At 37.0% G+C, this 12500-nt stretch overlaps 3 protein-coding genes across 6 annotated transcripts in view; 1 reads left to right on the forward strand and 2 right to left on the reverse strand.

Annotated features, from left to right (window-relative positions):
- Nucleotides 1-5999, reverse strand: part of kif13bb (kinesin family member 13Bb) — a 33800-nt gene extending 27801 nt beyond the window's left edge. The window contains exons 1-5 of one of the 3 annotated variants that reach the window (XM_060866302.1): nucleotides 5900-5999; nucleotides 5684-5796; nucleotides 5477-5588; nucleotides 3412-3514; nucleotides 2405-2498 (exon numbers count right to left, since the gene is read on the reverse strand). In XM_060866302.1, coding sequence (XP_060722285.1) covers nucleotides 2405-2498; nucleotides 3412-3481 — 164 coding nt within the window. In that variant the 5' untranslated portion in view covers nucleotides 3482-3514; nucleotides 5477-5588; nucleotides 5684-5796; nucleotides 5900-5999. Of the gene's footprint in view, nucleotides 1-2404; nucleotides 2499-3411; nucleotides 3515-5476; nucleotides 5664-5683 lie in introns of those variants that run through there. The other 2 variants (XM_060866304.1, XM_060866303.1) reach the window with 2 other exon arrangements.
- Nucleotides 1-12500, reverse strand: part of LOC132843165 (NADH dehydrogenase [ubiquinone] 1 beta subcomplex subunit 1-like) — an 89976-nt gene that overhangs the window by 25173 nt on the left and 52303 nt on the right. The window lies entirely within an intron of this gene.
- ints9 (integrator complex subunit 9) overlaps nucleotides 6163-12500 on the forward strand; it is a 16645-nt gene continuing 10307 nt past the window's right edge. Inside the window, exons 1-8 of one of the 2 annotated variants that reach the window (XM_060866299.1) lie at nucleotides 6163-6269; nucleotides 7757-7884; nucleotides 9024-9084; nucleotides 9212-9274; nucleotides 10788-10927; nucleotides 11481-11567; nucleotides 11814-11934; nucleotides 12402-12500. The exon at nucleotides 12402-12500 is cut by the window's right edge and continues 36 nt beyond it. In XM_060866299.1, coding sequence (XP_060722282.1) covers nucleotides 6261-6269; nucleotides 7757-7884; nucleotides 9024-9084; nucleotides 9212-9274; nucleotides 10788-10927; nucleotides 11481-11567; nucleotides 11814-11934; nucleotides 12402-12500 — 708 coding nt within the window. In that variant the 5' untranslated portion in view covers nucleotides 6163-6260. Of the gene's footprint in view, nucleotides 6270-7756; nucleotides 7885-9023; nucleotides 9085-9179; nucleotides 9275-10787; nucleotides 10928-11480; nucleotides 11568-11813; nucleotides 11935-12401 lie in introns of those variants that run through there. The other variant, XM_060866300.1, reaches the window with a different exon arrangement.

The following is a 12500-nucleotide window of genomic DNA, read 5'->3' on the forward strand; positions in this document are numbered from 1 at the left end:
TGCTTATATAACAAGACATTTTAGAAGAGAGAACTTTGTCACATATACCTTACGGTGCAGTGAAGTTCTTTTCTTCACATATCCATGCAGTGTACTGACACAATATGACCAATTTTACAGTCTAGATTTTAGAAACAATATATTTAGCTTTTTTTTAGATCCATCAATTAAACCAGCAACTAAAAAATTCACATCTGGATAGAGACTAACTGACAGCCCCTAGTTAGCATAGTAACAGTTTCATTTTAATGGACTATTGTTAGAATTTGAACTGCATGTAGCACAGACCGAGTGATAGGAATAGTGAAAATGTACCATTTGATATAAATATAGAGATAACTCCAGTGAGTATATCTAGCTTCAAAAACCTCAGAGATTGAAACATTAGAGGACACTGCTCCGGGTGTGTGTTCACGGTGTGTGATCACTGCTGTGTGTGTGCGCACTTTGGATTGGTTAAATGCAGAGAACGAATTTTGAGTATGGGTCACCATACTTAGCTGTATGTCACGTCTCACACCTCCTTTACTGACATTGACAGGGTAGAGGCCACACCTCCTTTGCTCAGACTGACAGGGTAGAGGCCACACCTCCTTTGCTCAGATTGACAGGGTAGAGGCCACACCTCCTTTGCTCAGACTGACAGGGTAGAGGCCACACCTCCTTTGCTCAGATTGACAGGGTAGAGGCCACACCTCCTTTGCTCAGATTGACAGGGTAGAGGCCACACCTCCCTTGCTCAGATTGACAGGGTAGAGGCCACACCTCCTTTGCTCAGATTGACAGGGTAGAGGCCACACCTCCTTTGCTCAGATTGACAGGGTAGAGGCCACACCTCCTTTGCTCAGATTGACAGGGTAGAGGCCACACCTCCTTTGCTCAGACTGCTAAATTAGATACCATGCCTTGTTGGGAATGACAAGCTAGTAGCTGAGACTGACAGGTACAGACGTCACACCCACCACTTGTCTGATACACGACACACACAGACACCGTTAACTTTTTGATATGTAAAAAGTGCAATATTCCTAATATGATAAGAGATAAAACAGCTTTTCGCTCACATACTGCAAAAGTAGGATTTGGAAAATGTCCAATGAATCAAGGCTTTTCTTCACCAGGAGTATCCTAGGTTACACTTGACCTTGCTTTGACCTTTCACTAGTTGCTATGACATTGGAGGGCTGAACGCGGTGGAATTTGTGTGAGTAAAGGGAGGAGAAACAGCAAATACGAGACAGCAGGGAGTCAAGACAAGCACACTTAACTACATAATGAGCCAAAATATTTTGCCCAAAATGGTGTCAGTGTCTTGTGAGTGGAAATAAACTTCGGTGGACACAAACTGTCTGTGCATTGACATCATTTATTCCGTTGTAAAGGTTGTATATGGAAGAGAGATTGTGATTTGAATTAGGATTAAAAGTCTATTACTTTAGAAGGAGAAGACCATCATCTATAATGATACGCTCTACTATACTTAACTATCCACGGCTCTCAGTACATGCTGGTTTTAGACATCTCAGGTTATAAATGCAATCTGAGCAAATATCTGGCATTTATAATAGCCGTCTTAATGATATACAGAATTCCACTTTTTTTACTCAGCTAATTCGGTCTTTAGATATTAACCAACGACTTCCTGTGGCAAAAATTGTACCAGCTCTGATTGTGTTCCATGTCATGAAGGCCAACCATGTGAGATCCTGAGGCATCTAGAGATGTACCAGCTCCAGTTGGACTCTGCTTCATGACATATTCAGACATACTAAGAGGAGACGCCAACTCCATGTGGTCTTTGAGGACAACAAGCTCCTCATCAATACACAATTTTCAGACTGTAAATTTATAATCACACCCTCCAGTGTCACCCAGATGAGGATGAGGTTCACTTTTGAGTCTGGTTCCCCTCAAGGTGTCTTCCTCTTCCATCTAAGGGAGTTTTTCCTCCCCACAGTCACCTCAGGCTTGTTCATTGAGGATAAATACAAACACATTTAAATATATCTAATATTAATCTTGAATTTTTGTATTATATTAATACAATACTTTATGTTTTATGTTTATGTCCAATAATATCCATTGTTAAAGGTGCTATACAAATAAATTTGAATTAGAAATCAACATGTTTTTCGAAATACCCAAAGTCCATTTTGAACAATGAAAAGCATCAACACAATATTGACTATTTCTGCCCAAAGACAACAGTTGAGCTGCTTTCAGTTCATAATAAAGTGCAATATGGAGGAGTGTAGAATCCCTGACAAGTCATGTGGGACTGCTTAAAAGAGCCACTTTAGTACATCGTCTCTGTCGTGATTTGCTTTGGATAAACGCGTCATCCACATGAGGAAAGCCATAATGAAATGTTGAGACGGAAGAGTCTTGATAAAGCTGCTCTTACCTGCTGTCCCCTTTTCCGAGGTTGCTGCTTGCCGGATGCAGAACAGTCTGTTTTCCCTCCATCTCTACCACACATTTTGTCTTTAAATCCCTCTCTGTGTTAAAAAATATAAAACACAAAACACCACAGTGTGCCCACGTGAAAAAGAAGCGGTTATGACAAACTAGCCATAATGTTATTCTGTTCCCCCTATTGAATATAAAGTGCACTATAAAGTGCCAGCGTGTGTAGTTGTAGCTCTGAAGGTATCATCCTGCAAACATCTAAAATTAGTCTTGGCTGTGCTTTGGTAAAATGCAGCTGAACTCAAAAATGCACTTCCTGGATGTTGGCTTCTAAGTTGTGCACCACAGTGCGGATTAATTCTCGATCCTGATTGGTCAGAAGGCGCTGATTACTTTTCAATAACGACAATAGTGCCAGCTACAACACAAAGTAGAGTTTCAGTGTAATGCACTAATATGTTACTGGTTCGATATACAGTATACTAACACTAGAAGCTTGTATGTTGGATGTGCTACATAATTAGAATTTGAAACTGCATTACATGTGTTGTTCCTGTTTAGGAACGCTTCATGAGAGGGAACTTTGAGCTTGACAGTTTATGCTGTTCTGAGATGTTGATCAAAATGAATAAAAAAAAAAATAAAATGTACTCAGTGGCCAATTGCTATAACAGAGTAGGATTAAAAAAGAAACCTTCAGGAGTTTCAGTTATTTGAAAATAATCAAACTGATTAGTTCTTTATTCCTTACATGTTCAGAATGCGGTCTTTACCACATCACGGTAAAGGCGGTGAGTAACATTTGATCCAAACCAAAAATAAAAGTGAAAGAAAGACACTTTGGCTTTTTACACAAATGTCTGTGATACATTACGTGAGAAACTGGTTCTGTAAATATATAAATATCGGCAGGGCCAAAGGACGATTCCTTTTCAGGATCTTGACACGGCTATAAACATGTAATAGTAAAAAAAATCATAATAAATTCTAATAAATAATCACCTCTCCTGTTGAACGGTCTGAGCCGAACGGCCACGAACACGTTAGACTCGCATGCTGGGGAATCCTCCATGGTGCCAGATCACGGCCACGTGGACCAGGAGTGCTGTGGACATGGTGTTAATGTAAAACAAGACAATATGTTGAATTAACACCTGAACTCTTGAGTATACATGTCCAGCTAGACACAAACGAATGATGCGAGACGTCATTCGACACTGTTCAACACCCAGCATGCCCTTTCTGGTCTACATTGGTTAGTAAGAAAGCCAAAGTACATTCTTACTAAACATCTACATTCTTGCATTATCACCTGAACACTGACATTATGTGCTGCATTAAGGTCTGCGGTGTTCATTTTGCATCTATAGCACTAAATTAACATCCAGCTATTACAAAATGGAATTAAACAGTTACAGTTTGAATACAATTGTAATTAAAACAACACCTGTAGTGTTGAGCTGATCGTGGTCAGTGTATAACGATTTCAAAGTTAAATGAACGGTTATAGACGAACATTCTCGATGTTGTTAAGTAGTTAAAAAAGAAAGACAAGTGATTCAATATTAATAGATGTTGCCTTAGTGATGAACAACAATATACAGGGTAAATTAACACTGCAATAATTTATGCACCTTTAAGTTAATTCATACTGTCTGGAATAATTGCAATTAAATAATTCGATACTTTCCAGGATAATTCAAGACTGTAGAGTTTAACTCAACACAGTAAAAGTTATTCAGCATTGTAATAGTTCATTCGTTAGCATACTGGATAATTCAACACTATACTGGATAATTCAACACTATACCGGATAATTCAACACTATACTGGATAATTCAACATTGTTCAGGTTATTTCAATTTTCTACAGGACAAATCACCACAGAGGAGAACAATTCAACACTGTACAACTTAATTTAACACATGCAGAATTAAACACTGTACAGGTTAATTCAACACCTTGCAGAATAATTCAACACCATGCAGTTAAATTTAACACTTGCAGAATTCAACACTGTACAGGTTATTTATATTTTTTACAAAACAAATCAACACCAAAAAGAACAAATCAACACCAAAAAGAACAAATCAACACCAAAAAGAACAAATCAACACCGTACAGGTTATTTCAATTCTCTACAGGACAGTTAAACACTCTGCAAAACAATACAACAATGTACAGGTTAATTAAACACCGTACATGTTAATTAAACACCGAACAGAATAATTAAGCACCGTACAGGTTAATTCAACACCGAACAGGATAATTCAACACTGTAAAATAAATCACTACCATGTACAGAATCAAATCAACAGAGTAACAGGTTAAATCATCATTGTAAGTGTTAATTTACACTGTAAATGTTTCGTCAGCACTGTACAGGATTAGTGTACAGTGCATTAGGTCATTCAGCATTGTATAATTTAATTAAAAAGTGTATGAGTTCACTCAACACTGCAAGAATTAACTCATCACTGCACAAGTTAATTCAAAACTAATTCAAATTTAACACTATATGGGTTTAATCAACGCTGTGTTGGTTAGATAAACAGGACATGGGTTAATTTAACACAATATGGGCTAATTTAACACAATATGGGCTAATCCAACAATGTGTTGGTTAGATAAAAAGGACATGGGTTAATTTAACACTATATAGGTTAATTCAATACTGTGTTGGTTAAACACTATATGGGTTAATTTAACACTATATGGGTTAATTTAACACTATATGGGTTAATTTAACACTATATGGGTTAATTTAACACTGTGTTGGTTAGATAAACAAGACATGGGTTAATTTTACAAGTTATTTTAACCCCTTATAGCTTTATTCAACACTAAGATTGAACAGTGCATGTATGTAATTAACACTGTGTTGGTTAACTACACAGGATCAGTTACAGAAGTGTTAGTTTAACACCATATGTGTTATATGAATGGTGTAAGGGTTTAGATGTGAGCTCTAAACTATACACAAACCCTAAAGTGTAAACACCTTCCAGTCTGCTGGTGTTAGTGTCCGGACTCAGTGTTCAGCTCAGAGGTGTTAATGTAAACTCACCGCGTTGTGTAGTAAAGTGTGTCCGCTTGTAGTTTAAGGTGAGTCTCTCATTCCTCAACACACAACAGGGCGCTGTTTAGCTCCTGTTTGGATTTTATCCAGGCAGGAAAAACTAAATAAACAAAACACTTTTTAATGTTTAAAAAAAATCACCGAGCCAAATTGTCTAAAGTATCACAGTTTTAAAAAAAAAATAGTAACGTCCACCTGTTTCATTTCCGGTTTGTCGCCATTTTATATATTTAACCTGGAAAATCCGGATTCCGGTAAACAGGTGTGTTTTTGTGTCGATCTCCTGCACCGGTTTGTCCTCATCTCACCTCACATGCATGACATATATCAAATTATATATCAAATCACCTCGTTTTTTACATGTTAATCCTTCATTTTTCATGACTTATTTTGTGTTTAGAAAATATTTACTTTCATTTCCACCAATAAAGACAAAAAAATAAAACACCAGGAACTTCTGCTTATCTTTTTGTATAGAAGAAAAACATCCCGTTTGGACTCTGCACTAATCCAAACCTCCCCCTAAATCCCATTAATTCTCTTTATCCAGTTTAAAGTGGGTGGAGATTTATTTATTTATTTATTTATTTATTTATTTATTTATTTATTTATTTATTTATTTATTTATTTATTTATTTATTTGCAGTATCTTTCCTGACCGACAGGTGGCAAAAGCGGTCGGAAGTACAACCGAAGAAGAAACTGAACGAGCTAAATGGTTAGCCGTATTAGCTAGTTCGAATTAATCAAGAATAACCGCACGGTATCGGATATGAAATTGGTGAGTTTAAAAAACGGAGTGTGGTTTAATTATCAAACACTAATGAAACGCTAACGTATGCGTTTGACTAAAATAGAACAGGTAGCAGTAAAACTTGGTGATAAAAAGCTAACAATGCTAATGTTGCTATGGCCGAGTCCCAAATGTATCAACAAGGACTAGTGAAGTACACTAGATAGGGTGTAAATAAACGGCGCCTATAGCCTACATAGGGCACTATGTGAAGTTAGGAAGTGGCGAACAATTTGGGACTCAGCCCAAAGTCGTATAGCGTAGAATTGACCATTTTTTTATCTATTTATTCAACACATATGACATAGATATAAAATTCACCTTCTTGTAGATTATAAAGCGTAACATTTTTAGCTGATTTGAATAAATTAAATAATAATATAATATTGACCTAGATTATAGACCAGATTTCATCATCACACCACTGATGCCTGATTTTTCTTTAGAATAAATATATTTGTTAATATATTTAAAATGCCCTAATTTTTTTTTTTACTTACTTTAACAGATTGTGTCCATGTTCCATGTATGAATTGTAAAATATAGTTACTATTAAACATGATCACACTTCGAAACGTATTGTTGCATTCACACGCATCCGAATGATCCGGATGATTGTAAATCGGATCAATAGTTCGATCGATTGAAAAGCCTTTATATATATATAAACACCTAGGTCGAGCTGATTGAGATCCATCAGAATGAATTTTCAGGATTAAAGCAAGTAGGGTTGATCTGACACAATCCGGTAAATAAATAAATAAACCTGTTTAAATGCTTAAATCTGACACTTTTTTTAGTTGGATATTAATACTTATTTAGTAGTACCCAAGTTCATTGGTGATCGCTTTTATTCTACCCCTTATTCTTTGCATGAAGATAACATTACAGATTTAGGTGGCTTTTCTTTAATTTACTAATCTTTATATAGCACTTTTAACAATGGACACAGTCACGCAACAGCTTCACAGAAATTCGGATAGAGATTTCAATTCAATTTCAAGGTTTTCAATTCAAGTTTTTTTGTATAGCTCTTTTTACAATTGACATCGTCTCAAAGCCGATTTACAGAACATAAACATAGAACAAAAGGTTATTAAAAAGAATAATATAAAGAAAAAACTCACTTGAATGGTAAAGGACGAAACCTTAAGAGGAACCAGACTCATCCTCATATGGGTGACACTGGAGGGTGTGATTATAAATATACAGTCTGATAAATGTTGTATTGATGAGGAGATTGTTGTCTGCAAAGACCACATGGAGTTGGCGTCTCCTCTTAGTATAGCAGAGTCCAACTAGGTTGTAGGTTTATCCTAATGATCAAGTCAGAGGAGACACTGGCAACGAAAAACTACCCAATATGTCACAAGAAAAATAAACTGAAGCAGATCTAGACTCTAAAGTAAACTCATTCTCTTCTAGATATACACGTTGTCTTTTCTAATGTTGCATTTGTTTTTTAATTATTCTAGTATTGTTTATCTGGTCACCCGACGTTGCCTTGCAATGTTCTCAAGTTTAAATGCACCACCATCATGTTGGACTGTGGGCTGGACACCACCTCAGCTCTATATTTCCTCCCTTTGCCTCTGGTGCACAGGTCAGTTTTACCAGCATTCATCCCTACACTCGGCATTGTTTACATTTGTTTTCCTGTATCAGGGATCATTGTATCCCTGGGCTCTTGGATCTGTATCTTTTGTAAAACTGTTTCTGTTGTTTCTTGCACTGAATAATCTGCATTCACACAGTTAAAATGATCACGATTGAGCCAATTAATCCAGATCCTTAGTCTAAGGGTTGTTTTAGTTCTTAATCTATCTTCTGTAGGTAATGCAAGTGAAGTTTCTTAAAGAAAGTATAAATATTAAGTTAATAATGTGCATATGGTGTATATATTTTAATGGCATTAAATCCAAACTAAATATTTTTCTTGTTCGCCAACAATGAAAAAATATTCCTTGAGACTTGTATTCAAAGGATAGCATGTGTAAGTCGTATGAGTGTTATAGATGTAAATGTATGTACGTAGTTATGAAATCTTTATTTAATAACAAACAATGTTTAATCAAAGTTTTTAATGAATCATCAAAGGACGTTCAACCCAGGGAAACTAAACCGAGCTAAACTGTTAGCGGTATCAGCTAGTACAAATTGTTCAGTTTCCAGCAAACAGATATGTCTCAGATATGAAATTGGTGACTTTAAAAACTGAGCATGGTTTATTTAATGAATACTAATGAAATGTTACTGTATGTGTTTGAATAAAATAGAACATCAAGCACCAAATCATGTTGTTAAAAGGCTAACAGAGATAAGGTTGTAATGACTGAATCTCAAATGTGTCGATTTTGACTATTTATGTCCACTAGATAAGTTGTAGAGAAATGGCTTCTATAACCTACATAGAGAATTATACAAAGTTGGGAAGAAGCAAACTATTTGGGAAAGTCATGTAGTTTATAATTAGAATCCAAAGCCATGTAGTTAGCCTGGTTAAATTATATAAGGGCACATTTATATCTATTCAACACACATTAAAGAGATATAATTCTTATAGATTAGAAAGCCAGTGCGTTTTCTAGCTGATTTGAACACAAAGGTGAATATGTAAAAAATGAAGCATGATGTGTTTACATACCTTCAAACCCTTACATTGCTCGAGAAAAAAAAGAAAATTGAATTGAAGTGAATTTAATTGAAATTGAAATGAAGTGTTTTTTTCTTGAAATCTTTCAGTCCAAGACTGTCCAAACTACCAGGATGGGTTTCCAAAGATGGAACAGTGAACCTTGAGAAAGTGAGAGCATTTTCGGATGATTTTTACACTACGCAACTGCTGTAACACTTATATGCAAAGCTAATACAGTATATAATTCATTTGATTTTAAATAGTACATGTTCTCTCTACATGCTCTATGTTGAAGGAGCTAAAGGAGTGTGCCGGTCGTGTATTTGTGGACTCCGAGCCAGAGTTTTGTCTTCCTGAGGTATGGGTTGAATCTGTTGGAGATGAGTAATATAACATAACCGTTAACTAATAGTGATAGTAATAATATTACAGTATACTTAGCATCTAAATTCCTTTCTCGGGTCTGCAGTTTATTTCTGTATGTCTATCATTAATATAGTATTAAAGGTGGGGTGCACGATGTTTGAAAGCCAATGTTGACATTTGAAATCACCAAAACAAACACGCCCCTAACCCAAATGGGTGTCACACCTGTTTTGATAGCTTCGCCCCACACATACATACGTAACCCAGGCAACTATTATGGCGGAACCTGCTGGGGCAGCTGGCCGAGGGGATATTTTTATCAATAAATGAGCTCAATGAGTAATACTATGGTAATACAAATGTGTTTTTGTAGTACTGTGTGTTGTACCATGAAAGGTTTAGCTCCGTTTCATGCGGAAGACAACGTTCATCACCTAGAACCCGAGGCAGAGGTAATGGCAGGTATCCGCAATGTCAATGTTTCAATCGCTTTCGGCTAATTTCAGACATGCACGCTGAACACTCTCCGACGGCATACTGAAAAGACACGCCCCTTTCTGCTAATTGGGTACACGTTTGTTTTGTTTGTTGGCCCGACTCAGTTTTCCGTAAGCATTTTTCAAACATTGTGCACCCCCCCTTTAATTTAGTAATTTACATCGTTTAGTAAACGTCATTTACACAACGCTGAACACGTATTACGGTCCTGTGTTTTCCTGAAAGTAAGTCAGAATAGAAAGTACTATTCAGAAAGGTTATATCGGGTGAGTAATATTGCTGGAGGATATCTGTTGCAATTCTGAAAGATTCACACAGTGTATGATCTCTAATAAATTACCATAATGGGCGTGTCTTCATGATTTCCACATAGTCATCACACTAATGGTTCCACTCACAGTACGCATCACATCTCATGCCTGTTAGAAGAAAAGGGACTAAAATAGAATAAAGTCTCAAACATTTATGAAAAAGATCCACTCCAAATAGAGCGCTCCAACAAAACCTTATTATTTTGTTCTGTAGGTCACAGTACCCATTAGAAAGCAAAACATCTCAGGCTACAATTTGAGTAGCATAGTGGTTAGCATGTTTTCCTTACACCTCCAGGGTTGGGGGTTTGATTCCCGCTGCCACCTTGTGTGGGTTTGCATGTTGTCCATGCACATTGTCTGCTTTCTCCTGTCCTTAGTGTGTAAAATGGGGTTTGAGGGTGTGTGTAATTGTGCCCTGACATGGGTTGGTATCCCATCCTGGGTGTCACCTGCCTTGTGCCCCAAGGATAGGCTTAAGGTTCCTTGCAACCTTGTGTGTGATAGGTGTTAGAGAAGATGGATGGATGGCTGTAGCATGACAACTAATATGAATAGTTTTTGCAAATTTTGCACTTAAGTAAAAACTCAAGTTACAAATCATTGTGGTTCCTCATTTATTAGGAATTACATCTTATTAGCTTAGTGTACCGTTGGATTCAAGTGGTTTGGTATTTATTTTTTTCTTTACTCAAGAGAGACCTGCTCGATATGTCGACTATCGACGTCATCCTGATATCTAACTACCACTGCATGATGGCTCTTCCCTACATCACTGAGCACACCGGCTTCTCAGGCACCGTCTACACCACCGAGCCCACATTTCAGATCGGCAGGTAACCTAAATCTCACATACAGATGGTTTTTTATTAAACAACCGAATACAATTGTGATTTTGGTTTAACTACATGACCTGGAAACCCTGGGGTCATCACCATGGAATCTGAAGTCAGGTTTTCCAGATGTTTCCTGAAGTGAAATAAGACGAGGCAGGATTTCCTGCTTTCTGGAACACATCGTGTACACGGTCACGATTCCTCTGTTTCAGTACAGTTGTCATCAACCTGAGAGAACAAGAGAACAAACATGACTAATATTAATTCGACAAAAAGAAACACATTTGAACGTCGAACAAAGAAAAAACCCGCAAAACGGCTATTTTTATGGGTGTTATTAATATTACAGTCATATTATTTCATTAATCTCTTATGCTGAAAAACATTAATTGTGTTGCATAATTTTTTATTTTTTTTTTCCTTTTGCAAGATTTGATTCTGTTCATAAACACGGTGAACACACACATCTGAAAGCGGCCTGATTTTATGGTCCTTTTAAATCTAGTAATGATCTAAAGAGCTTTCATACATTTCTGTTCTTTCTTGGTGTCAGACTGCTGATGGAGGAGTTGGTGAATTTTTTGGAAAGAGTCCCAAAGGCTCAGACTGCCACCTGCTGGAAGAACAAAGAAATACTAAGGTACTGAAGTGGTGGGGTTTTTGAAGCGTAAATGACAATCAAATTTTATCCTAGTAAATGAATCTGTAGAATGTTAATCTGGGTCGTATCTTTTTAACGGTGAGTAAATTACTTAAATGCATCATGGCCTTTCTACACCTTTACCCACATGAATAAATGGCAGCCCTTATAAATATGCATGATGAAGGAAATTCCCCCACGTTCCATATACGTCTTAACTTCGTGTCTTGTACCGTGTTTATTTAGGATGCTGCCCGGTCCTTTAAAAGACGCAGTTGAAGTGTGGTCATGGAAGAAGTGCTACAGCATGCAGGAAGTGAACTCCGCTCTCAGCAAAGTGCAGCTCGTGGGCTACTCGCAGAAAGTGGTCCGTCCTACACTTTATCATCACCCCACTCCATGCATGCTTTCAACTTCAAGTAAACGTCTGGTTCATTGACATTTACTGACATTATGGATGGGCGACATGGTGAAACCGATCATACCGTTATACTTACAGAATACACAGTAAATGTCATGGCATTTAGTTTTTTCTGAATAGTTCATGAAAGACAACAGACCAACCAAAGCGCAGGATCAAAAAACCCACACAATCTGTTATTACTGACTCTAGTGCATTAAATAAATGCTGCACACTGGAAATATGTCACATCAGGTAAATAAAAAAGGCCGTTACTGATATCTAAAGCAGTAGAAGATTACAAGGAGATGTAGGTAACATGAGATAACTAGTAATAAATAACCAGTACATTAATATTAAGGGCTGTGTGTTTTTGTTTTTCTCTTTCTCTTTCTCCATCTCCTCTCTCATATCTCCTTCCTCCCTGACATTAGGAGTTGTTTGGTGCGGTGCAGGTCACCCCTCTGAGCTCCGGCTATTCCCTGGGCAGTTCAAACTGGATAATTCAGTCTCACTTTGAGAAAGTGTCCTAT

This window comes from Tachysurus vachellii, chromosome 3 (genome assembly GCF_030014155.1).
Source record: "Tachysurus vachellii isolate PV-2020 chromosome 3, HZAU_Pvac_v1, whole genome shotgun sequence".
Lineage (NCBI taxonomy): Eukaryota > Metazoa > Chordata > Actinopteri > Siluriformes > Bagridae > Tachysurus > Tachysurus vachellii.